Source organism: Caretta caretta, chromosome 3, assembly GCF_965140235.1.
Source record: "Caretta caretta isolate rCarCar2 chromosome 3, rCarCar1.hap1, whole genome shotgun sequence".
Taxonomy (NCBI): domain Eukaryota; kingdom Metazoa; phylum Chordata; order Testudines; family Cheloniidae; genus Caretta; species Caretta caretta.
Window position 1 is genome coordinate 176,809,838 of NC_134208.1, and position 26,927 is coordinate 176,836,764.

Genomic DNA, 26,927 nt, shown 5'->3' on the forward strand with positions numbered 1-26,927 from the left:
TGCCAAAGGAAGGCTCTTTCCCACATGCTGACTATGTTGCTTAATGTCCCAGCCGCTGCTTTACGCACCCACAAGTGTGCTTAGCACAGTCCAGCTCTCTCACTCTGTTTAGACATGAGTAATATCCTGTTGTTTCTTGGCAACCCTATTTTATCTATCTCCCAGTATTTCTCAGGGAGTGTATGCTGTACCCTCTGAGAGCATGTAGCAGTGAGCATGGTCACCAGATATGCCTGGGAGCTCCTGAGGCATTGTGCATGGAATACTTCCGCTTTATTAAAAAGAAAAGGAGGACTTGTGGCACCTTAGAGACCAACAAATTTATTTGAGCATAAGCTTGCATGAGCTACAGTTCACTTCATCGGATGCATTCAGTGGAAAACACAGTGAGGCGATTTATATACATAGAGAACATGAAACAATGGGTGTTACCATACGCACTGTAACCAGAATGATCAGGTAAGTGAGCTATTACCAGCAGGAGAATGGGGCGGGGGGGGGGAAACCTTTTGTAGTGATAATCAAGGTGGGCCATTTCCAGCAGTTGACAAGAACGTCTGAGGAACAGTGGGGGGTGGAGGAGTGGGGATAAACATGGGGAAATAGTTTTACTTTGTGTAATGACCCATCCACTCCCAGTCTCTATTCAAGCCTAAGTTAATGGTATCCAGTTTGCAAATTAATTCCAATTCAGCAGTCTCTCGTTGGAGTCTGTTTTTGAAGTTTTTTTATTGAAGTATTGCCACTTTTAGGTCTGTAATCGAGTGACCAGAGAGAGTGAAGTGTTCTCCGACTGGTTTTTGAATGTTACAATTCTTGACGTCTGACTTGTGTCCATTTATTCTTTTACGTAGAGACTGTCCAGTTTGACCAATGTACATGGCAGAGGGGCATTGCTGGCACATGATGGCATATATCGCATTGGTAGATGTGCAGGTGAACGAGCCTCTGATAGTGTGGCTGATGTGATTAGACCCTATGATGGTGTCCCCTGAATAGATATGTGGGCACAGTTGGCAACGGGCTTTGTTGCAAGGATAGGTTCCTGGGTTAGTGGTTCTGTTGTGTGGTGTGTGGTTGCTGGTGAGTATTTGCTTCAGGTTGGGGAGCTGTCTGTAGGCAAGGACTGGCCTGTCTCCCAAGATCTGTGAGAGTGTTGGGTCGTCCTTCAGGATAGGTTGTAGATCCTTGATGATGCGTTGGAGAGGTTATAGTTGGGGGCTGAAGGTGACAGCTAGTGGCGTTCTGTTATTTTCTTTGTTGGGCCTGTCCTGTAGTAGGCGACTTCTGGGTACTCTTCTGGCTCTGTCAATCTGTTTCTTCACTTCAGCCAGTGGGTATTGTAGTTGTAAGAGTGCTTGATAGAGATCTTGTAGGTGTTTGTCTCTGTCTGAGGGGTTGGAGCAAATGCGGTTGTATCGTAGAGCTTGGCTGTAGACAATGGATCGTGTGGTGTGGTCTGGATGAAAGCTGGAGGCATGTAGGTAGGAATAGCGGTCAGTAGGTTTCCGGTATAGGGTGGTGTTTTTGTGACCATCGCTTATACCCCTTTATTGTTCAGATTAATGGCGTTCCGGCACTCTGCCTCCTGCACACAGGTGGCATGATTGACTTGTGCATTTACTATCAACATTTCACAGAACAATAGAATTGTCCCCCATCAAAATGTTCTGTCCTGCTCTAAAGCTTTCTGTCCATACAACATGACAAGGCTGAGAGATAAGCAGACAAGCCAGGGCAGGGCCTTTAGCAACAGAGAATATTGGCTATCAGAGTAGCTGGGAGAATGTGCAGACAGGAATGTGGAATCTCATGACATCGTTGTCTGGTTTAGGGTTTGAATTGTGCAGCTGGTGTTTGAGTTTTCTCCGGGAGTGAGTGGGAGGCTTGTGAATCCAGTGCTGTGTAGCTTCATTTCTCTCTCTGGCCTTGTGCCTAAGTCTTCTAGGTAAATGTTACATTTAATCTTCACTTTTCTTTAGCTGCCGGATGATAAATTGTAAATTACCTCAGTGCAGTGGTTCCCAAACTGGGGTTCGCGAACCCCTTGGGGTTCGCAGCATGTTACAGGGGGGTCGCCAGAAAAATGTCACTAATGGCGGCCAGAGGACGCTGGGCCTTGGAGGCAGCAGGTGGGATTCAGTTGCAGGGCTGGCAGCCAGAGCCCCAGGGAGAGCGGAGCAGGGCAGTTGGGCCTGGCAGCCTGAGCCCTGCCCCCATCAGTTGTGGGGCCGGCAGCCCAAACCCCAGTACTCCACGTGGGGCCGGCAGCCCGATCCCCAGGGAGGGCGGAGCTGGGCAGTTGGGGCTGGCAGCCCCAGTCCTGCCCCCGTCAGCGGGGGAGCTGGCCGCCCAAACCCCAGCGCTCTGCACGGGGCTGGCAGCCCAAGCCCCAGAGAGAGCGGGGCCAGGTAGTTGGGGCTGGCAGCCCGAGCCTCGGCAGTCAGCGGGACCTGCAGCCAGAGCTCAGTGGAGCTCAGTTGACCGGGACGGTCAACGGGGTCCAACAGCAGGAGCCCCACAGAGAGTGGAGGAAATTTAAATTTAAATCCCTGGAAATATTCATTTTTAGGAGGGGGTTCATGAGATTTCACAATTTAGTGAAAGGGGTTTTCAGGCTGTTAAAGTTTGGGAACCACTGCGTCAGGGGAACTAGGGTGAGTTTGTATTTTCCATCTAAATACTGTTAAAAAAAATGAAACCTGTGTAATAATTTGTAAATAAATATTGCCATTTGTTGAAGTTAATGGAGATTTGCCATTGACTTCCATAGAGGCCAGGATTTCACCCACTTGAGAAAGGGGGTCTTTTGAAGGATGGTTGAAAAACATGGGAGGGGTTTGTTAGTATTTGCGCTGTGCTGTTTCTGATTGTTAATAGTAGTTACTTGATTGAATGTCTAAGTGGTAGGTTCAGGTTTTTTTGTATATTTCAAGTATTTTATTGTTATATAGACTTGTGTTTTAATTTTTGTGCAAACACCCAGAGTAATTTTTGTGCAAATGTGGATTTGACAATAAATCTAAACAAATTAATAAAATAGCAAAGATAGTGGCAAACTGGAGAGGGCTCAGAGAAGAACGTTAAAAATGGCAGTATTGAGGGGCTGACTTATGGAGAGTTGTCTGAAAGTTGGGGGTGTCCTTTCCCTTGCAGACTTTGGGAGGATTGTCACAGGGGTAGTTCTTCTTGCAGCTGGACCCTAAGGGACCACTTTCCAACTGCCCTCAGACATTGAGGAAAAGGACACATCACCCCACTGTTGGGATATGTAGTCATGTCCTTTTCAGAGAAGTGAAAGTCAGCAGATGGGAAGGAGATTTCCCTTGATGTTGGTCAATGACAGAGCCTGATGTTCGGGATAGTTGTTATGCCCTGGCTCAAGGATATTGTAACTCCAGTTATATGTCTTTATAGATAATGTAAGGGCAACCTTAATAGCAAAACCTGTAAGAATGTAAGAGCAACCTTGCAAAAGCTCACATTGTCTGGAATACACGAGATATCAGTCTTTCCAAATGCGTCTATTGTTAAAATTAGCGTTTGCCATATCCCCACGCAGGGAGCCCATCTCATATGTTGGGAAAGGGAGGACAAGAAGCTTCAGCTTCTTAAAGACTGTCTCTTGGGTAAAGGGGAAGATAGGCGATGGTCCTGAAGAGAGAGGCATCATTCAAGAACCACCCACGCTTCTATCAAGCAGACCTATATACAGGGCTGTGTCTTCATAGGCCTGGCAATGACGATTGTTTGGATACCTGCTCTTATTTCCCTACCCATTCTGGGACTAGGGATGGAGTGACAACTGTAAAGAGCGTGTGTGTAATAATCACCACAATATAGAACTCCTTACACTATGATCACACAATTCCAAATTTTAGCCTAGTTACCCCCTCCTTAGTTGTTAAAATTGTTATTTCTTACTTGTTGAATACTAGAGCTGGTCAAATATTTTCTGAGAAAACTACAACAAAAATGGTCTTGTTTGAAATATTCTACGTTCCAATAAAAAAGGAAAATATTTTACCTAAACCAAAAAAATTCAGTTTTCAATTTTTTAAAAAAAATAATGGCTTTTGTGATTTAAAACAAATTACATTTTTCATTTCTGTAGAATGTTTTTTATGGAACACACTTTCTCTTTTTTGACCAGGTTTTCATATCCAGATGTATTTGGCTCTATGTAGATGAAAACAGTTACTTTCCCAAGGATATTACAATCTAAATAGAGATCTGATTATTCATTTTGGATTTAAAGGACCAACCTGGCCCTGGCACAGCTCCATCCTAGTGAATGGAGTTTCACCCACTTATGCTAGGGCTGAATTTGATCCAAAATGTGCTGAAAGCACAGCAAAATACAATGGAAGTATAGCAATGCTTCTTAGTCTGATGAGTTAAAGTTGACAGGTATATGGAAGAAGGCGGTTTTAAGGAAGGACTTGTAACAGATTTGGCATACCAAGAGGGAAGTCATGGAAGTGTTCATGATGATCAGTGTGGGAGATGGGTACGGAGTGAGAAAGTAAGGGGGAGGCCTGGACTGAGTAAAGGAAGAGAGTTGGGGTATAGGAGAAAATGAAAATGGCCCCTAAAAAAGACACCAGGTTAATATCAGCAGGTCCAGGCTCTGTGGTGGAGCTCTGGGGACTGGGAACTATTGAGGATACTAAGGAAAGCTACAAATTGAAGACTCAGAGAAAAGCGAAAAGCCACATATAGATGAACTAAACTGAGACAGTCTTGGTACCACAGGCAGCCTCCTGAGATGAGGGAGGCTCTGTCTTCATCTTGTATGTATTGCCTGAGAGGACACCAGTACCATTCAGGAGTGGAGCTGCACCTTGCACATATATCAAGTTACTTTATACCCCAAAACAGCAAAGACAATGGGGGTGGGAGGCAGGAATGGGAGGATCTGCAAGGAGGAGGATGCTATATCACTCTGAAATAATCTTCTTGTGGCCATCATGCCTATACAAAGGTGAACAGGGGTCTAGTATTGGTGGATGCACAGCGTGGGTAAGCAAAACCTGGCTTACTAACAACTGGATTAGCAAGTGCTTGCTGGGGTCATGAATGGCCATGGAAATTCTTGGGCTGGATCCTCAACAGTCTAAGGTGCCACAATAAGAATCTCCCTGTTAGGTCACAGGGCACAGTATATACCTTCTATGCACAGTCACAAACGTTTGTGACACTAACTGGGAGGTGGGCAAATGTGAAAAATTCCATTTTACACACACATCAAATACTGATTTGTTGGTCTGCAGGGAGGTTCTGCAGCTGAACTGGGACAGCCCATGGGAGATCCTACCCCACTACCAAACAACACTACTCTGGGAACCACGAGTGGGAGGAGAGGTCCCAGTTCAGGCAGGTGCACACATGGCTTTAGAAACTATGTCTGATTATAGACTCTCTCTCTGTTTTTTTGTCACATCCAGGGCCAGCCCTAGATGTTTTGCCCTGGCAGAAAATGTTTTCGCCAGCACTCCTGCCATACTCCCCCCACCCCCAAGCCAAGCAGCCAAGCGAAAAAAACCCAAACTAACAAAAACGGTGGATTGGCAAAATTGTGCCTCCCCAGATTCTGATTTGGGACCCCCTGGAAGTTGGTGCCCTGCTTGACTGCCCTGATTGCCTGCCGCTGAGGCCAGCCCAAGCCACATGGTGTGTATCAGTGTAGACAACAGTACAACAGCTGTGGTATACATGCAGTGCCTTTAGCTGTAAGGCTGGAAGGTTCACAAACTCTGCCTCCTGCCCACCATTCATCAGGTGAATTAAGTATGCTCACTTCACACACGTCCCCAACCCAGGGGCATCAATCTGGCATCTATCCGTAAAAGGCTTTGTCGACACAATGAGCTAGAGGTGTGATGTCCCTGCTCGGGAGAGCTAGCATGACCACATGTGCAATCATTGAGCTAGCATGCTATTTGTACTTACTGGAGCTGCCGTAGCACAAACAGCAGCGGAGGCATGTCACAGCGGCGCTGAGAACAAACCCACCTGAAAATAGTGAGTATTACTACTCGGCCTGGCTTAGCCATGCCTCTACAGCTGCGACCCGCGCTATCACGGCTCTGCTGCTCTTAATACTCGTGCTAGCCCACTGAGATCAAGCATGACGACATGTATGTGAGCAGGGTGATCACATCCCTAGCTCATAGTGTAGAAATAACCAAAGACACATTGTCAATTTCTAGTTTAATTTGAGACCCGATTATTCCAGGAGAAACCAAACACAACTGCCACTGAAGACAATGGAGATTAAATATGTGCATCTCTGGAGACAAAGGACAAAAACAATGGGTGAGTACAAAACCGACAATTCCAAGAGTTTCAAAATTACAAGTCAAGTCCCTTACAAATCATGATCGGCTTAAAAATCTGATCATTTCCCCCCCCTCAGCATATCTGTTTTTCTAATCTTCAGGATTCATGTTTTCCAGCTATACTTTGCCATCATGTGGGCTAGAATTTTTTTTTTTTAAATGAGGCAGAGATTCTCACCTGATCATGATCACACAACACCGGGAGCTGGGGCTTTAAGAAAAAAGACCATCCCGCCCACCCTCCAAATATCATGAGACTAAAACAGTGAGAGTTGCCAACACTGTACACAAGCATGAGGCCATCAAGCATAAGCTCACAATGGTGGCAAAATATGACAGATGAAAAACTGTAAAGTCAGAACCTGATCATGCATCTCTCTTCCTGTTTCCACAGTTTGACCAAGGACTCCACAACCTACTCCAGCCCCAGAACCAGTAACCCTTGTTTCTATACTGCTTCATCTTTAAGCAGGTTGTTTACACAGGGAAGGAGCCAATTTTCTATTTTGTTATAAATCGCTACTTGTTTTGCTTTGCCATTGTGCTCTGTTTCATTTTCAAGAAAATTTTCTTGGCTTACAAAAATAAGAAATAATGTTCCCAAAGCAACAGCACATTCACTACAGCTGATACAGATGCGGATGTATCCACACTTTCACAGCTCCTCATCTTTGTTATCCCACCCTTGCTACACCTAGCATTTTTACCTAGCAATGCTCTAACTTGTGCAAGTTTAACTTACTCCCTCTTTTGAATATTGCAGCTGAATATCATTGTTCAACTTCATGTTCGCCCATTATCATATTCAGCAGAATTCTGGCACTTTCACCTATACTTATAAAGTGACATGTACTAAATCACTTTTGAATGTGTCTTTGTCCATTTATTCTCACTTCCTTGGCAGAACTATGTGGTCATTTACTCTTGGTGTTTGCTCAGTGAGTGGGTTGACTTGTTCCTTTCTGGGGTGTGCCACTCTTTCCCAAGAAAGAGGACCTGAAGAAGAGCTCTGTCTGAGCTTGAAAGCTTATCTGTTTCTTTGGACCAACTTCTGCTGGTAAAAGATTTTACCTCATCCATTTTGTCTAACATCCTGGGACCAACACTGACTGAGGGTGACATAATTTGGTCCTTACTGTTCAGAGATTGGTCTTAATGCAAGCCCTAAGTAATGACTGAATAAACAACCTGGTTCAAGCTCTGCACTTAAAGGCAAATCCAGGCTCCATGGCCTAGCCCAAGTAGCTAAGCTTGCTGCTGGGAAAGAGTACAAGGGGAGGAATTCATGTACGAACTTTTGCCTTTGCTAAAATATAGGGAAATCGCATTTCCAGCTCATTCAGTTCAATTCATTCCAAGTCCTTCCTCAGGGCTCCTGAGCAGCAGAATTACTTCATAAATCATTTGTAAAATGAGTCCCATTTATAGATACCCTGGATTTTTTTCTATCCCTCAGCATTTAATTTTGTTTTTTTTAAAGGCTTGCATTGGTTTAGCTGTGGTGTAATCTCAGTAATACACATTCACTTTTTATCTAGGTTAATAGTGTTTCTTTGGGGTTGTTAGAAGGGCTATAAAATGGTATTTTCCCCAAAGTGAACAGTTAAAAAAAGTCCAACCTTTAAAATATTGCCAGATCTGACTCAACTATTTAGGTCATTTACCTACTTGAATTCACAGAGTCAAAATTCACCTCTAGTGCATAAGACCACTACAGGCAATGCAGCAACACCAGCAATTAAGCTGACTCAGCTGTGTTCCTGATATGAAACGAGCTTTTAAGAATGTTCATACAACCGTGAAGAGAATATTTTGGCATTTGGAGGAGAAGGTGGTGGTTCTGTAGGTTTTGATAAAAAGTTTATCACACACTTAAATGCAACATGAAAGAAAGCAATGAGGTGCTTGAAATTTGAGCATTCGAGAGCCTTTGGACTGGAGATCTCTCTAGGACTTTGAAGACTTTTTGGAAAAATATCCACACAATATATGTAATTGACCTGGGGGTAAGGTATGGGTCTGTAGAGCTGGGTTCAATTCCCAGCTACAGACTTCCTGTGTCACTTTGGTCAAGTCACTCAGAGTGGCACTACAAGTTAAGCATATGTGTGTGTATCTGTGCTTTAAGCCAATCATAAAAAAACAATATTTTTAATTGGAAATGGAGATGTTTTGTTTTAGGTAAAAAATAGTCACTTCATCTCTATGTACAACAGTTCCACATCTGTAAAATGGGGATACTACTTCCTTTCTACCACCCTTAGGCTGCCTTTTCTATTTAGGCTGCAAGCTCCTCAGAGTAGGTGATCTCTCTCACTACATGTATATTACTTCTGTAATGAGAATATAGATTTTGGTTGAAAACAAGGTGCTGAAGCGGTCCAAGACACACTGTGTAGATGATCCACATTGCCTTCACACTGATTTTTTTTTCTTTTTGGTATATATTTTCCACTGTATTAACACAGTATTTAAAATGTCCACTCCATGCTGTGATTTTATCTCCTGTTGCCTAGAAAACTTCATGTATGGGCCAAGTTCTAGACAAGAGCCAGAGCATAACAGCCTAAAGGGTAACAGTATAAAAAAATACAGGGCAAAGGGTTATTTAAGGGACAATAGTTTATGTAATATACAATACCTTTGTACTACAGTGCACAACCCATTGTGTGTATAGTCCTTGCACACATCCATCCTTGTGTTACCAGAAGAGACTGGTGGAATTGATTTAAGGACCCCACCTCCCTAAAAGGATAGATTCCCCTGTAGGGTCTATCACCTATTAGTCACAGGTCAAATGAAACTTAGTCATTTTAAACACTGAAAACAGGCAGGAGGGTTTATTAAAAGGGTACATAACAAAATATAGAGAAAAGGGCAATAAAGCATAAAACAGCTTGGTGGTTTTATAATAGAGCTGGCTTGAAGCCCAGACCCAACACCTAACCAATATGGACACAACACAAATAAAATGTCAACGTTATTCACTCTCTAGGAGTGACAGCTCAGGTGTAGAGGGCTCACAATGCTCTCGTCTGTCTTGCTTCACAAGTAACTCAGGTCAAGACCTTGAGGACAGCTACTGGAATCAGGAACTTGAGATGGAACAGGAGATCTTCCTCAACAACAGACAAACAGGTAAGCACAGGTGTTTTGATGATGTTCCTCTTCCTCCATCACATAACCAAGCACAGACACAGGCTGAACCGAACAAGGGCTGCCTCCTGAGTGGACAGCCCTTGACAGAGTGTGTAGCCCTTAAATAGACTCTGTCACTAGGCAGAATAATTGGGAGTCAGATGACCCCTTCCTGCTTTTACTATGGCAAGGTAGATTAGGCTTAAACTTTAACCAATCAGAAAAACAGACACCTAAAAAGGGCACCAACCTTGGTAACAAGCAGGTAGACTAAGATAAAGAGTGAAAGATAAATCAACAATCAAAAAATAAACAAACCCAAAAAATGGCTAAAAGCCCCAACAATTTCCCTCCTTGATGGTAGGAATCACTTCGGTGTTCTTTACTGTCACACTTAACCTTTGCCACATATGTAAACTTAACCCAGGTCATAGTTACAGTGCCTTAAAAAAATCAAATTAACCTATAGTTAGCGTAACTAGTCTCTCTTACTTTTCTTTTAACCCAGAAAGTTAAAGATTCTAAATATATATTAATTACAGCTTGAATTATTACAATTATGAGATGTAACAACATTTCCCATGCAATGCTATAGTTTGTGTTGCTACTAAACAGATTTTTCCCACCAATGGGAAGAGAGAGTTTCCTCCTGGGTTCTTGTTTAAGATTCTTTGCATCAGTTGGGAGGAATGGTGGACCGTCCCCACTACCTCCTTTCCTTCCCTTTGTAACTGTTTTAGATGCTGTTCTAAATGTGGGTGATGCACCATTTGTTTTAAGAGCAGATATATTTACACACAAATGAACTGGTTCAATATGTTTGTATAACAAATAATGGGTTTCAATAGTTTGTACACTTATCTCATGCCACTAAGCTGGGGGGAGAGCTAGATACGCTGGAGGGTAGGGACAGGATCCAGAGTGACCTAGACAAATTGGAGGATTGGGCCAAAAGAAATCTGATGAGGTTCAACAAGGACAAGTGCAGAGTCCTGCACTTAGGATGGAAGAATCCCATGCACCGCTACAGGATGGCGACCAACTGGCTAAGCGGCAGTTCTGCAGAAAAGGACCTGGGGATTACAGTGGACAAGAAGCTGGATATGAGCCCTTGTTACTAAGAAGGCTAGCGGTATATTGGGCTGCATTAGTAGGAGCATTACCAGCAGATTGAGGGAAGTGGCTATTCCCCTCTATTCGGCACTGGTGAGGCCACATCTGGAGAATTGCATCCAATTCTGGAACCCCCACTTCAGAAAGGAGTGGACAAATTGGAGAGAGAGTCCAGCAGAGGGCAACGAAAATGATTAGGGGGATGGGACACATGACTTATGAGGAGAGGCTGAGGGAACTGGGCTTATTTCTTCAGCAGAGGAGAAGGGTGAGGGGGGATTTGATAGCAGTCTTCAACTACCTGGTGCTGGGCTGTTTTCAGTGGTGGCAGATGATAGAACAAGAAGCAATCGTCTCAAGTTGCAGTGGGGGTGGTTTAGGTTTGATATTAGGAAACACTTTCACTAGGAGGGTGTTGAAGCCCTGGAATGGGTTACCTAGGGAGGTGGTGGAATCTCCATCCTTAGAGGTTTTTGAGGCCCGGCTTGCCAAAGCCCTGTCTGGGATGATTTAGTTGGTGTTGGTCCTGCTTTGAGCAGGGGGTTGGACTAGATGACCTTCTGAGGTCTCTTCCAACCCTAATCTTCCATGATTCTGTGTAAAATTAACATCACAGCCACATAAAACACTGAACACAAACATAAATTGACATATGGATTATGAGGTATGGTGTAATAATTAACAACAAAACTTTTATATGAACTGTGTAGACATATACACTTTATATTTACTAACACTAAGGCATATTGATTTACATCATTGATTTAAACTGGTTGTCAAGGCTGATTCCCCACTCCGACACTTTGAGTGCAGACGGTGGGGGCCCGCAAGGATTCTAAAAATTAATACTGGCCATTCCAGGTTTGTATTAAACTCCCAAGGTTACAGCTTCTCTCTGACCTTGGATGGGTAGATGCTGCCACCACCCAAATGCAAAACCCCCTAGCACCCAGAAAGGCGCACTTGGTAATTTCTTTCTCAGCTCTTCCCCAGAGAGGGAGGTGAAAGGGCTTGAGGGTATCCCACAGGAAGGGAACAAAGGAAATTAGCTGTTGCCCCAGCTAATTAAACAACATATGCACAAACTTCTTAGGCCACCAAAAATCCAATTCTGTTCTAAAAAAAAGATAAAGTTTATTAAAAACAAAAAGAAAGAAAATACATCTGGAACTTAGGCTTTTGCTAGATTTAAAAAAAAACCCACTTACAAAAATTAAACATGAAGAATAACCTTCTTGAGGTCCAGCTTAAATGTTAGAAGCAAAACAAAAAGCATTTGGAGGAACAAAAAGCAGAGGAGTCCACAAGCCAATAAGAAACAAACAGAAATAAACCTAACCGCGTCTTTCTAAGCATTCCTAATCTACTTACATATCTGGGTTGCTAAATAAGTAGCTCTAGATATGATCTGATTTTCATATCTGGCCTTCAGCTTCTCACAGCACAACTGCTCCCTGTTCTCCTCTTTCCCAGAAAACAACAGCCCCAACAAAAGGGAAAGCTTTTCTCCCCCAATTTTAAAACGTTCTAGCCTTCCCATTGACTCTTTTGGTCAGGTGCCCACTCCCTTCCTTTTACCTGGACTTTTTAACCCTTTACAGGTAAGGCAAGTAGAGAACAGCTACTAAGAGGAATTTTATAGCCAATTGGCTGGCTGGGTATCCATAAAAGGGAGCTACCTCCACCCTTCATTTATCACACTGGTAGTAGCACTTTCCCTCATTATGATTTAAACAAAATATGAGAATCTTCAATTACCCCTGAATTACAAGCATAACCTATTCCTGTCTCTTCCATGCATGATTGTAAATTTACACTACTATACAAGCCATTTTGCTCGTATACTCACTTACTGAGCTCCTTAGGAACTGAATAATTGAGGTTTAGACCCATAGATACCAATGGAGAAACCCATATTTCCTTCAGTTATAGTCAAGCCATAGGCAGTAACGGTTTCCATTTTGTGGCTGTAGGAAAAATGTACTAACTTCTACCAGGATTGATGGTGCTGTTCAAAAGCATTTGTTGCATTTTTCCATAGAACATTTCTGAGCTTGACAGGAATTATTCAGTTAAGTCCATCCCTGATTATATTTTTAGCTACCCTCATGCTAGGGCCTGCACGCATGCAAGTGCCATAGAAATGTTAGCCTGTATTGTTCCTAGTGCACTCATAATACCAAGATGGTCCTGTTCTTACACTAACAGCGTGTGGGCAATACATCAGCAATTTTATATTCAGTTATACTTAGTTGGTTAACAGATGTTGTACATGGGCTGAGTAAGGAAGCCATATCCTTTCCTATTGCACCTATTTCATTGGCCAGGACCTGCTCGTCAATTGAGTTTAAGACTCCCAACCCAATCCCTACTCCTCCTAAAATAGTTGCTACTGTATCTCGCTTGTGGATCTTCGGGGTGGATGGTCCAGGTATCACACTTCTTATCCACTCATCCCACCCTGCCACTAACGGGATTACATACGGTAAACATTCAAATTGAACTCTATGCAAATTTAACTGGAGCAGCATAACCTTTTTGAATGAATACATGAAATTTACTAATGGAAGTTTCTTAAAATCCTGCTTTATCACTACCGGCACAACGTTGTTCAGGCACCACTAGCCCTTTTACAGTTTCTCTTGTTCTGAACAAACTAGTGAAATACCACATACCCGCATCATTTGGTTTTACAGAGATACAGATGTTTCCATAACACTCAACATGAAAACTCACATTATTAGCCTTTTTACAGGACTTATTTACATTGGGACGTGTCTTAACAGAAGAGCTGGTACAATTTTGGCATTTCATAGCTACTGCATACTGGGACGAGGGTGTATGCACATAAACATCCAACTGATTGATCATGTACTGCAAACCCATTTAAATTTTTACATTGATTTTACCAATTTGCATTCGTGAAGGGAGGTTGGACTGCATAAAGGAACATTTATGGGGCTCCCAAACCTCTACTGCATCAGAGCAGCCAACTAGAAAATTGCCACATACATTTTCCTGCAATTTTTTGAACAAAGGAGATTTGTTCCTCCTTAAGCTCATCCACAGAGGTAACCCTCTGAGCTGAATTGGTTGTCGTAAAGGCCATGAGCGTTTTGTTGCTTTTCAGCTCTTACCAAACCAAACAACCGTAATCATTTTCATTATATGCATACACAGAGATGATTCCTCTTAATAGCAAATTTGGTAGATCAAAATCAATGCCATGTACTAATTCATCCCATTTATAGTTTTGAGACTCATTGACTTTACAATAATAGTGCTCATTTCCATTAACAATCACTGACTATGCCATGCAAATAAATGTGCTATGATACAATATAGAAATCATAATTACTGCTGGATTTCCTGCAACAAAGGAGAAAGACAAAAGTAATTAATGTGTATATTATATATATACACACACACACACACACTGTGACAAAAGTTCCTCCTCTGCCTTGGTGGGTCCTGCGCTTGTTGGTGGATTTTCTCGCCTCAGAGGTTCACGACAGCCCTCAGTTTAGCCACTTTCGTGGCTCAAATCTGCTGTTCACTCAGTTAGCCTCATCACTGGCCAGCATGGGGAAAGGAAGAACAACAATCCCCGCAGTCTCTGCTGATCCATCTAGTGGATCGGGGAACAGGCCAAAGACCTTCCCCTCTGGTGGAACCCACAGTCCAGTCCAACTCCTCTGTATCAAGTAGGGAATTGGGGGGATGGAGGGAACCCAGGCCCACCCTCTACTCCGGGTTCCAGCCCAGGGCCCTGTGGATTGCAGCTGTGTACAGTGGCTCCTGTAACTGCTGCGTGACGGCTACAACTCCCTGGGCTACTTTCCCATGGCCTCCTCCCAACACCTTCTTTATTCTCACGACAGGACCTTCCTCCTGATGTTTGATAATGCTTGTACTTCTCAGTCTTCCAGTAGTATGCCTTCTCACTCTCAGCTTCTTGCACCTCTTGCTTCCAGCTCCTCGCATGCACACCACAAACTGAAGTGAACTCCTTTTTAAACCCAGGTGCCCTAATTAGCCTGCCTGTCTTAATTGATTCTAGCAGCTTCTTGATTGGCTGCAGGCGTTCTAATCAGGCCTGTCTGCCTTAATTGTTTCCAGGAAGTTCCTGATTGTTCTGGAACCTTCCCTGTTACCTTACCCAGGGAAAAGGGACCTACTTAACCTGGGGCTAATATATCTGCCTTCTATCACTCTCCTGTAGCCATCTGGCCTGACCCTGTCACAATAATTATACATACATACACCCCATCAGAATTTTTCCATCCCTTCAGTTGGGTGGAATGAAACCATTTTAGTGTTTTTCTCTTTTTTCCCATTAACCTTCATCTGGTAGGTGGTTGGACTTGCTTTGTTAATGACAACAACAGGCCCTGCCCATTTGGGGCTCAGTGAGTGATTTTGGTCAGAAAAGAATGAGTATAATACTTTATCACCCACTGTGACGAAGCAAGGTGGTTCCCTGGTTATTTTAGTGAGGAGATCTACTTTGTTGTTCAGGCCAGATATCTCCGCCTAGTTCTTCCCATGTGCTTTGACCCTGAATAGCTAACTCTTGCCAGTTCTTGATTCAGCCAGTTTCCAAGTAAGTAAGAGGTATTTTGTGTGTATTATAGGCTTGTTATCTGCAGAAGTCATTTGTCTATCCATCCAGCCATCCATATCAGCATCCAAGCTACAAGGGCTCGGATGACCCAGAGTCAGAACAAATTAAAAAGGTCACAACTTGGATCTGCTTCATCCAATGTAGCTACTATAGCAACTACTTCAGCAGCTTGCACAGAACATTGAACCACTGTTCCCTGTAGTATTTTACCAGCATATCCAGCTCAGGGTTTATCCTCATGATAGTGGCTGTAGTAGGAAGAAAGCCTGAGATGTAAGCCCTTGTATCATAGGCCTGGTATGAGGCAGGACCTGCTCACAGAATTTGGCAAGATCAGAGGTGATATTGCAGAAATACACATTCCTAAGAAGTGCTAAGCACAGAGTACTCACGCAAACACAAGTGGTACCAGAAAACACCAATGCCAAGGATAGCACAAAAACATTCCCCAAGGATAACAGAAACACACTGACCCCTCCTAAAAGATAAAGGTCAGGATGACAGTACGTAACTTGTTTATATCAGGGTATAAAGAGTATTTCAGAGAGAGTATCTTTGGACCGCCTAAGGGGCAGTGGGAAGTCCCACTACTGACTGAGCTGCATCCATTGTCATGGGCATGCATGTCTTAGTATCCTCATAGAGTCTGCCAGGTGCTATTACCATGCTTCGTCGACAGTAAGCCTGGCCTGATGCCTTTGTACCTTAACAAAGGTCATTGGGTGGTTTGCTCAAGGTCTGCTGGGTGGTCATTGGGTGGTTTGCTCAAGGTCTGCTGTGCCAGCTGTCTGCGCAGAGCTGGGACAGCACACAGGGAGCGCGCGCACACACACACACACACACACACCCCAAACATCTGACTACAGTGGCAACTCCCATCAACCACCCAAATGTCTCTGCCAGAGTCTTTAGCTTGCTCATAGGATGTTTCTAGTTCAAAAGGTGATTTTGGACTACTGGTGTTTTCAAATAGTAGTGGGCATTCGTGATCTTCTCCACTAGTGAGTAGAACGTATGGAACCATGAGAGTGAGTGAGTCTTCCACTTCAAGATCCCTATTAAGTAGACTCAATATGCAGCCAGATAGCAGGGGGCTTGATACCCCACCCTCATTAATTTCACTGGACAGTACATTGTGTATTGGGGTATGAACAGTCTTTCAGATAATGGGGGAGATGCCTATAAGATACTCCCAATGTTTCATTGCCCAGGTGAGGGCCAACACTTCTCGTTCACATGGTGAGTATTGCTTTTCTATTTCACTTAAATGTTTTTGATCCAAATGTGACAGGTTTGAGTCCCACACCACTATTTTGCATTAAGATTGCACTTAATCTCTCTTGTTGTTGCTAGCTGGAGCAGAAAGGGTTTGCCTGACTGTGCATACACAAGGGCTGGTGCCTGAATAAGAGCTTGTTTGAGTCGGCGGAATGTGTCTCTTTCCTTTTCTCCCCAAGTCCATTCTTTACCCTTTTTGAACAAATTATAGGGTGGTTGAGCTAACTGAGTATCCCTTCATAAAATCTCTTGAGAACCCTGTAAGTCCAACAAATGAACACAATGATGTTATATCTTTTGAGTCTGGCAGCTTGTATATTAATTCAATCCTGCTGGCATCAGGTCTCCTTCCATGAATGCCCAACTCCATCCCAAGGTAACTCACCCTTTGTTTGAGCATTTGCGCCTTTGTGGGACTGATGACAACTTCCATCACCCCTACTTTTTTCAGAACGACTTCCAATACCTCTAAGTTCTCTTCCTTTGTTATTGTTGCAATGAGGATGTCATCCACATAACTTATAATTCTTTCCTTCTTTTTCAGATGTTCCCACATTTTGGATACATATTTGTGGCAAAGTGACGGCACATTGTGGTACCCTTGGGATACTCACCTGAAAGGGACTTATTTCCACAAGTGAATGCAAACTTGTACCCTATGCTATGATGAAGAGGAATGGAGAAGAATGCATTGCTCAAGTCTAGTACAGTAAACACATCAGCACCTGCAGCAATGGCCACCATTATTTCCTGAAATTTGGCTACAACTGGAGCTAACCTAGGTGTAACTCGATTTACCTCCCGCTAGTCGACAGTCAATCTCCAGGTGAATTTGTCCGCTTTTAGGACAGGCAATATGGGAAAGTTACAGACACTATCCATTTCTACAAGTACCCCTTGTTCTAAAATGGTAGGTTTAATCCCCTCCTCAGCCTCCTGAGAATATTTATACTGTTTTTGCGGCTTGGGGTCTGGACCCATCATGATTACTTCAGCTTGGATCTTTCTGCATTGATGCTTATTACTGGTGAATGCTTGCAGATACTGTCTTGTTATCTCTAACTGTTAGCTCCCATTCAGGTGTTTCTAGCTTTACTGGAGTCTGCAACTCTGTGGGCTGCCGGAATGAGGAGACCTCCTTCCTGTCTTTGAATTTGTGTTAGCATTCTATTAGGCAGGTTGACCACAAGGTTTAACTTTTTCAGGATGTCCATTCCCAGAATGCCGTGTCCATCTAGCATCTGTATGCCAAATGATGCTCTTATTGTTAGTTTGCCCATGGTACACAATGCTGGTTTTATAAAGGGCACAGTGCTTTCCTTATTACTGTATCCCTCCCATACCTTTACTCCTCGTATATTAAAGTCCTTGGGTTTTGGAGCTGCTTTTGAGCAAACAACAACAAGGTGGCACTGGTGGCAATTAACATGACTTGATTGATGTATCCATGCTCTCCCTTTATGGTGGCATCTACTACAGGCATCCCCCAAACATCATTACTGATGAGTGCCACAAAAGAGGGAGGTGGGAGAGTCTGGTTCTGTCGTATTGGATGCCAGATGCATTGGTAGCAGATGTTGGTGAAGCGCTGCTGTTACAGCCTCCTTCATACTTAGCTAACCTTTTGAATAGCTCCTCTGTAGGCAGGCAGTCTATTTAGTCTCTTTTCTTGTATTTAAGTAATTTTCTCCACAACACTGACTGAAATCCTTTCATATCAGCAGCTTCTCTGCTGTGACAATTGTTAGATGATTCTTGATTATAAAGGAAGACATATCTGTTGCAGAATTCCTGCTTTCTGTATGAGGTTTCTTGCTTTTTGCTCATTGGACTTGTTGTTGGGGTGCTTTTGAGGTGCTTTACAGCTGCAATTTTCTTCTTTGGCCAATGACTAAGGAAAGCCTCTCTCTCTGTAATTCAAATGCTTCAGAATTTTATTTTCCAGTTCTTTAATTGTTGTGGTTCTAGGATTTATGGGATATAAGGTAACCTTTATTGTTGGTAAGAGACCCTGAATAAACACCTCCTTAAATTCAGGCATATCACATGTTGCTACACCATTCACCACAGGAGATAAACCTGACAGCCAATACAATAACCACTTTCTTCCCAAAAACCTTTCTGGCCTTTCACCAGATTTTTGCCTCTCAGAATAAAATTTTCCCAGAATGTTCTCATGTAGGAAGTACAATTCATATACAGCATCATATCTCTCAGCTATCTCCCATATGCGAGCCAATTGCACCTCTCCGGGTAACGCTCCGGACTCTTCCCTGCTCACTCACTCATGTAGCAGAGCCCTAGTAGCCATGTTGCTGGTCTCGCCAAGCCAAGCCAATGAAGGATCCTTATTTAATGGGCCCAGAGTTTTGCCCCTTGCTCTGGGTTGGTCTGACCTTGTTTCCACAGGTCAGTTTGGGCCATAATTTACTACAGTAGTTATGGTGGCCATTGGGGGGCAGGTGGCGTTCTACCCTCCCCCCTTCGTTCCCTCATAGCTTGTTAACTCTTCTTGAATCTGAGGGGCAGAAGGTTGCATTCTTGTTTCTTTAACCTCTCACAAATCAAAGTCATTTTCTGATCCCTCTTGATTAGGGCAGCTTTCAGATCCATAACCTTTTACAGGGTCAGTACTCAAGGCATTGAGCATACCCTGGGCTCTTTTTAGCTTAGCAACTCAATTTTGTTCTTATATGTGGTATGATCTCCAACGTTGTGTTTACTATTCTGAACCACTTTGACCAGCTCTCATATAGCAGCTTGGGATTCCTCCATTTTAGTAGCTAAAACAAAGTTCTTCTTGTCCTTTTTCACCAAGCATGCATTAAGCTCTTTAACCTGCTGCTCTAGCTGGTTGATTTGTAAACAGTGGTTTAACCCTTGAGCTGACAAAGTATTGCTTTGTATTGTTAATTTATCAATGTCAGCTTCCTTTTCAGCTGTGTTCTTTCAACTGGGAGATTACCTTGCTTTTAGATTTTATGTGTTCGTGCCATTCTCTAGACACCATGACTAGCCCATATATGAGAGCTAGTTTCTTTGTTTTCTTATTGGGGATAGGCTTAACCATTACAAAATTCTCCCAAGTTCAAAACAATTTTTCAAATGCATCCTCCCCATTAAAAAAATAATTTCAGCCCATGGATTTTTCCATTTACAAAAAGAATTTACACAATGTTCCAATTAATTTGTATTGCACTCCTCACTCCATCCGCTGGGACTGAAGCTTTAGACACATTTCACAAATCAAGTAGTGTGTCTGGCTCACACAGCAACACTACTTCCCCCAGCACTTTACTGGTGACTACCAAGAGTCGGGACAAGCAATGCTCAGCAACAATGCTGGCCTGCCCCAGAGTTATTAAACTCCCTTTATCTCAAACAGCACTCCCACCGGACTCTCTCAAGGCCAGAGTCTGCTGTACTCATTGGGCCTATGTCATGCTCAGTGGGCCTAATGGCTGGCCTGCTATCAGTCCTCAGTTAGCACACCACAAAGAGCTCCCACAGAGCATTCACTGGTGCCTGACTTCAGCAGCTGGGTCTCAAAATGAGAAAAGCTCCTGGCCAAATACCAATGCTGCCCTCCCTCAAGACTTGTGGCCGTCCCATAAACCTTAGATGAGCAGATTATAAAAACTTAAAGCAACTGCGACCATCAGGGGTCCTGCTGTGATCACCAGAACTGTTACCAGAAGAGACTGGTGGAATTGATTTAAGGACCCCACTGCCCTAAAAGGATTGATCCCTCTGCAGGGTCTATCACCTATTAGTCACAGGTCAAATGAAACTTAGTCATTTTAAATGATGAAAACATGCAGGAGGGTTTATTAAGAGGGTACATAACAAAATATAGAGAAAAGTACAATAAAGCATAAAACAGCTCGGTGGTTTTACAAGTACAGCTGGCTTGAAGCCCAGACCCAACCCCTAACCAATATGGACACAACAATAAAATGTCAACATTACTCAGTCTCTAGGAGTGACAGGAACTCAGGTGTAGATGGCTCACAATGCTCTCGTCTGCCTTGCTTCTCAGGTAACTCAGGTCAAGACCTTGAGCACAGCTACTGGAATCAGGAACTCGAGATGGAACAGGATATCTTCCTCGATGACAGACAACCTCAAAACACCTGTGCTTACCTGGATGTTCCTTTTTCTCTGTTGCACAACCGAGCAGACATGAATTGAACTGAACATGGGCTGCCTCCTGAGCAGACAGCCCTTGACAGAGTGTGTAGTCCCCTTATATAGACTGTCACAAAGCAGAATAACTGGGAGTCAGATGACCCCTTCCTGACTTTACTGTTGTTAGGTAGATTAGGCTTAAACTTTAACCAATCAGAAAAATAGGCACCTAAAAAGGGTGCCAACCTTGGTAACAAGAAGGTGGACAAAGATGGAGGGTGAAAGATAAACCACCACCACCAAAATGTCTAAAAGCCCCAACACTTGTTCCTTATTTTGTTTTCATTTCTCCAAATTTATGATGGTGTAACTCCATTGACTTCAATTATCCTAGCAGGAATTGAGTGGCATCAATGGTAGAGTAAAGGCAGGTGTTACTGACAGCAGAATTTGGCTTCTCGCTGAGCGAGCACAGGTTTGATTACTAGAGCTACCTCTCAACACAGGAGCAATATTGCTCCATCCAATCCCACATCTTGGTCTACCCCACTGAAACTTCTCTGTGGGGATCTCCAGCTGTTAACATCAACTGAATAAGGCCCAAACTGAGCTTTTGATCTTTCTCTATTCCCACACCTCTGTTCTCCCCCCTCATCACCATGTATACCACCACCATCCTCCCAGTCACTCAGGCCTGTAATGTCAGCATCATCTTTGACCTGGCCCCTTTCTAGACCCATACCCCTTTGTAGTGTTTAAGTCTTGTCACAACTTCTTACAGAACGATCCAGAGATCCAGCATTTTCTGTCTGTCCAGACTACCAAAGTTTCTGTTCCAAGCCCTTATGTTGTATCTTGAGTACTGTCATCTTCCTCTCTCTAGCTTACCTTGTCCTCCCCTTAAGTCCATTCAAAACATTTCTGCCAGCATTATCTTCCTAGCTCCTTGTCTGCTCATGGCCCCCCACCTCCACTTTGCATCCCTCCATTAGCTTCTTTTCTGTGCCTTTATGGCCCTTCACCATTTAGCACTAATCTATCTTATCACACTGATGACACCTGCCTTCACTCTACCACTCAATTCCTGCTAGTCTGCTTTTCCTACAAGCCCTTCTCAGCACTACCTCTCCTCAACACCACTCCTTAATTGGAGGGAAACACTCCATCAAAATCCATAGTGTCACCATACTATCCTACTTCAAATCCCTGCTTAAAACTTTTTACTCCCATGAACCCTACAAATCACTGCCAGCTGATCATGGCTAGGCACGTGGTGAGCCAGACTGCTGCCTACTATGCATGCTGCCACTATGTGAAGGAACACAGTCTCATTCACTGAAGCAGCAGGAAGGTGGCTACAGAAGGAAAAGAACTGATCTAGTGGTTAAGGTTCTAGACTTGAATCAGGAGAACTGGATTTATCCCTGGCTCTGCTGCAGATTTCCCATGTGCTGTTGGACACCTAGCAACAGAGCATTTATGATGTTGTAGCAACAGCTGGATTATGAGACAGCATAGTGTGGAACCTGTGACATCAGCATGACAGTTTGCTGAAATCTGGGTTTGAACTTTGTGTTTCTATCTGGATCGAACTGGGGCAGCTGGTGTTGAGTTTTCTGCATGGGACAGTGAAAGACTTGTAAAACTGTGGCTACTGCCTGTGAATCCAGTGTTCTCCAGCCTCATTTTTGCCTCCCCTAGCTTTGTACCCAAGACCTCTATGGTAAGAGTAATAGTTTTCTTTGGTTTTTTATTTTCTTCACCTTCTGTCATAGGCTTTAAAATGTAAGCCAGGGGAAGAGTTCCACATTTTGTCTACATCCATTTTATTCAAAGCTCTTGCATGTGCTTCTTGTATACATTACATAAATAAATATTGTGGCTTTCCATAAACCTAGAGGGCAGACCTGTCAGTGGCATGATCTCTACATAACTAACTCCTGGGTCTGCTGAAAGCCAGCCAACCCATTCTACTACTGTTACTAATGCCAAGACAGGGAGGCCTCTCACCTTCATTGGCTCATTTTGGCATCTCATTTATGAACTGACAGAAATTAATTCAGAGTAGTAAAATATTTTTCTCCTGGCCAGATACATTCAAGACGGTAGCACAGTCTCATGACTCCATGGTTCTAAGGGGAAGCTAATTTCATATCTGGTTGAACACCATCCACTAGACTCGAATCAGAGATAGATTTGTCCCCTATGTTTTTCTTCACTGACTTTTCAACTGACCCAGAGTTGAAGTGTTCTTTATGCTTACGTCAAAGGCCATGGGTTTTAGTCCAGGGCTTTGATCTGGTTATGGGGACTGGGTTAGGTCTCATCTACTCCTATTTGGGGTGGGGAGAGGGGAAGTTTACTCTAATGACTGCATCCAAAGCTGGGGGGAAAGAGGGGCAAAAAGTGGAAGACAGTATATAGAATTATGAAAAGTCAGGGGGACAAAAAGTTTTGGGGGGAGCAACTGCCTCTCTCACCCCATAGCAAAATGATACCACTGCTTTTCACCACAATATAAGTGGAGCCTCTGACTTTCTAGTAGTTCAGACAGGGCTTTGAATATTCAAGTGTAGTAGCTTTCCAGATATAGTTGGGCTGCCAGCCTGCATTTGGCCCAGCTGAGCTAGTCGAAAAACATTTCTTTTACCAGAAGATTTTTTTAAAATAGTTTGTATCAGTTAAATAGGAGTGGGTGATTTTCCCTGATCTATGGACTAGGACACCCCTGAAAATACCCCAGATGTCCCTGACGATGTGACAGAACCACCAGGAATTAGGGACCAGGACCTGGAGACTAATTCACAGGCAGAACTGGATTCTCTGCAACCAGAACATGTTACCAATGATGGTGAGATCAACAGCTGGGTGGAGATGGAGCAGCCAAACTTCACGCTGGACCGAGTGGCTGAGACTGAGCTGGAGAAGATGCGGCTGGATATGGAGCTGACTATGCTGAAGTGTCAATATGAGGAGAAGGAAAAGCAGCGGCAGCACAAAGAGAAGATGGAGCAGATGCGCCTGCAGGCACCATCTGGACATGTAAGTTCAGGTGAAAGCGTAAACAGGGGGAGGCATGACCCAGATGTGTGCTCTCCACGTGGTCCCAGTTTAAAATATTTCCAAATCTCCACAAAGATTCATTTCTTTGAGAAGACTTCCATTCAGTCAGAATCAAACCCAAGAATGAACTCATAGCAGGATCTTACACATTAACTCCAGAGACTTTAAAAAAAAATACACTGGAGAAGTTATTTTGCCATTACTTGTAACTGGTTTGCCTACTAAATAGAGAGGGGTAAGAGTGGTTTCCCTGTCAGCCATATAAATGCATTGCTGCCTCAGTTTCCCTCACTGGTTGAATAGTTTAGCCCTCCAATTTCTCCCCTTCAACAGGGATGATAGATCAAAAAACAAACACAGAAAGGAAGTCCAGCAGACTCCTCCTCTAAGATCTGGCTTTCTCCTGAAGGACCAGGCACTTTTCCTCCCCTCACCCTCTGCCAAAAGCTCAGACCCTGGGATTTGGACTTGGACTCTACTTGAAGGGGCCAGCATACTCTATGGCAAGGGGATACAACTTCTACAGTGGAGCCGGTCAAAGAGGTCTTGTGACCTAAATTCCCTGTAAGGTGCGGGGCCACGCCTATTTAGTGCTGCACAGGCGCTCAGGGAACCCACCTGGGGACCTGCCATGGCCAGGGACCAGCCAGGGGATGGGCACCCCTCCCCCAGCCCCAACCTAGCCAAGCCCTGGACCTGCCACAGCCCAGATCTCCTGGGGCCCGGGAAGGGGTGCCTCTCCTGCAGCCGAAGCCCAGGTGCTGCTGTGGAGGGAAGGAAGAGGCGCCTCTCCCCACCCCAGCCCAGCCGCTGCTGTGTGGGGGCGGGGGGGAGGGGAGGAAAGAGAAGAGGCAGCTCCCCCCCCATAACCCTAGAGTACCCTCCTGCACCTTAAACCCCTCATCCTGGCCCCACCCAGAGCCCATACCCCTCCACCCTAACCCTTTGCCCCAGCTCTGAGCCCATCTCTGGCCCCAACCCAGAGCCTGCACCCCCTCCCGGAGCCCTTGCACCCCAACCCTCTGCCCCAACCCTGGGCCCCCTCCCACACTCCAAACCCCTCATCCCCACTCCCACCACATGAATGTGGGTGTGTGACACATCACCTCCACACTGGTACCCATTACAAAGTTTATTCCACACATGGGTTGGAAAAATTAGAGGGAACACTGCCTGTGACTAGAACATATTTTGAGGGTGTTCTAAAGAATTAGAGGGGTGGTTAACCCCAGGTGTAGCAAAGCAAACTGGCCTGATGGTTGATCTGAACAGCAGGTGCTATGCTCATCAAAAAATAATGGGAAACACAGTAGGATCTAAAAAGAACAGGCTAGATAACAGTTCATTTGTAGGGAAACCCAGGTAGCTCTGAACTTAAGACTCACTGCATCCAAACTAACGGCAACAAATGGGGAAATGTGGTGCCTAAAACTGCCAAACCAATAGGAAAAATGGAGCAAGTGTTGCTATTACAGCCCTGATGGACAACCATTCAGTAGGTAAACTGCTCCTCTTCCTTTCAGTAGCACACATTGAGCAAGTACTGGTGAATGGAAAGGTATAGCTTAAGGTTTAAGTGGAAGATAACTTTGTGCTGTACAAGATTCACCAGCTGAATTCACTTCCACATGAAGGCATCAGGGTAAGAGTGTGGTAGAGGAGTAACCTGTACCTGTGTTATTGGGAATTACTTTGATATCATTTACCCTACTAGCATGTGCAGTCTCTCAGTCAGTTCAGGAATCTCTCAGTGGCAAGGACTGAATGGAAAAAGCTTGGTCTAATTCAGCCCTCAAGTAAATAAAAAACTCCTGAGATGCAGCTGCTTACATCAAGGCTGAATTTGGCCATATGTCCTCCATATAAAAAAAAACAGAGAGAGAAGTAACTGTTGGAATTCCTGTGTTAGCACATGAAGCAGCTGCCACATGTTTAATGGACTTTAATTCTATCTTGACTGAAGAAAAAATGATTAAGTACAGAGGTACCTGGAACTTGGAGCGTTGTGCTTACCAGAAGTTGTAGAAGGCTGTTCTGGGAGACTAGGCTCACATACCAAAAGTGTCCCCCTGCAGGAGAAGGAAGAAAATGGGAAACACTTCATGCTTGAGTGAGTCCGTGCACAAATTGCTAGCAGTTATTTTCTTTTAACTGGTTATCCAGCCATTAAAAGAAAAATCCACAGGATAACAGAATTTTTTTTTCACCCTGCTGTTGATAAAGAATCAGAGCATTACAGAACCTGTCTGAGATGCCCAAAGCAGAGAGATAGCAGGAGACAAGTACAACTATGGAGCCCAGCCCTACACTAGAACAACCTTTATAGAGTCATAGCTAAGTATTTTGGGAGTCATGAATATATGACAGTTAGCACAAGCCAAGCGGTTCCACAGCTCATCAATCTAATTCATCTGGCTGTTCAAACAGAATCGCGCTGATCTCAATCTGAAAGTTTGTCCATGGATCACATTAGTGACAGTTTATGGTCACAAAGGCAAGGGATGTGCTGAGCAGTAGTCTTTTCACAGGACATGTATAGAACATGGCCCTGCAATATCACACATTTTTGCCCCTTTGTCCACAGCCTGCTGAAGGATGCCTGGACCTCCTCATGCCCCAGAACCAATTTGCTTTGTTCCTGTATTGCTTCATCTTCATACACGTTATCTACACAGCAAGGGACCTGTTGCTCTTCTTTGTTAAGAAGCATCACCTATTCATCATTGTGGTTACCTTGTTATATTTAATTAAAAAGCTCTGGGATTATTTGTGTTGCTCTCAGTTCTTCCTCTGAAAGGTCTACATTGTTGAAGCCTGATTGATATATACAGTGTTCTGATAGTAAGGTGATAGGCATCATATATAAGGATAAGAGAAGTATTACATGGAGCCAGATTTTTCAAAAGTAGACACTGATTTTTGAATTACTTCAGTGTTTGTCTTGACTTCCCCATGCCTGAAAAGTCACTGCTGTTAATGATATCATTGATTGACAATTGTGTAGAATTGTCCCTCTAATCCAGCATAGTTAGAAATTAGACACACTAATGATTTATTAGGTCATTAGATTGCCCTTGTCGGAGCTAACTCAGCATTGTTTCATACAGTATATTCTCCAATACTTTGTCCAGTTGCATTTTAAATGTTCCAGACAAAAAAGACCTGCATTTCCTGTGGGAAGTTATTCCACAGTATATCACCTCTCACTACGGAGGAGTTTCTTCTGACTTTTCCATTTCACA

General features: G+C 43.8%; 2 protein-coding genes across 3 annotated transcripts in view; one reads left to right on the forward strand and one right to left on the reverse strand.

Moving 5' to 3' along the window:
* Window positions 1-26,479, forward strand: LOC125633548 (transmembrane protein 247-like). Its single transcript, XM_075126229.1, has 5 exons — window positions 1-459; window positions 9,394-9,479; window positions 17,039-17,404; window positions 20,534-23,664; window positions 26,270-26,479. The coding sequence occupies exons 4-5, from the start codon at window positions 23,497-23,499 to the stop codon at window positions 26,477-26,479; spliced, it is 378 nt and encodes a 125-aa protein (XP_074982330.1). The 5' UTR covers window positions 1-459; window positions 9,394-9,479; window positions 17,039-17,404; window positions 20,534-23,496.
* Window positions 1-26,927, reverse strand: part of LOC125633542 (uncharacterized) — a 47,845-nt gene that overhangs the window by 9,883 nt on the left and 11,035 nt on the right. Inside the window, exon 2 of one of the 2 annotated variants that reach the window (XM_048842966.2) lies at window positions 25,699-25,754. The gene's annotated coding sequence lies outside the window, so the exon portion shown is untranslated. Of the gene's footprint in view, window positions 1-25,673; window positions 25,755-26,927 lie in introns of both variants that reach the window. The other variant, XM_075127147.1, reaches the window with a different exon arrangement.

Coding starts and splice junctions, on each gene's coding strand:
- LOC125633548 (XM_075126229.1), top strand. CDS start 23,497: ATGGAGCAGCCAAACTTCACGCTGGACCGAGTGGCTGAGACTGAGCTG. Junction 23,665..26,269: donor TGCAGGCACCATCTGGACAT/GTAAGTTCAGGT, acceptor CTTTGTCCACAG/CCTGCTGAAGGATGCCTGGA.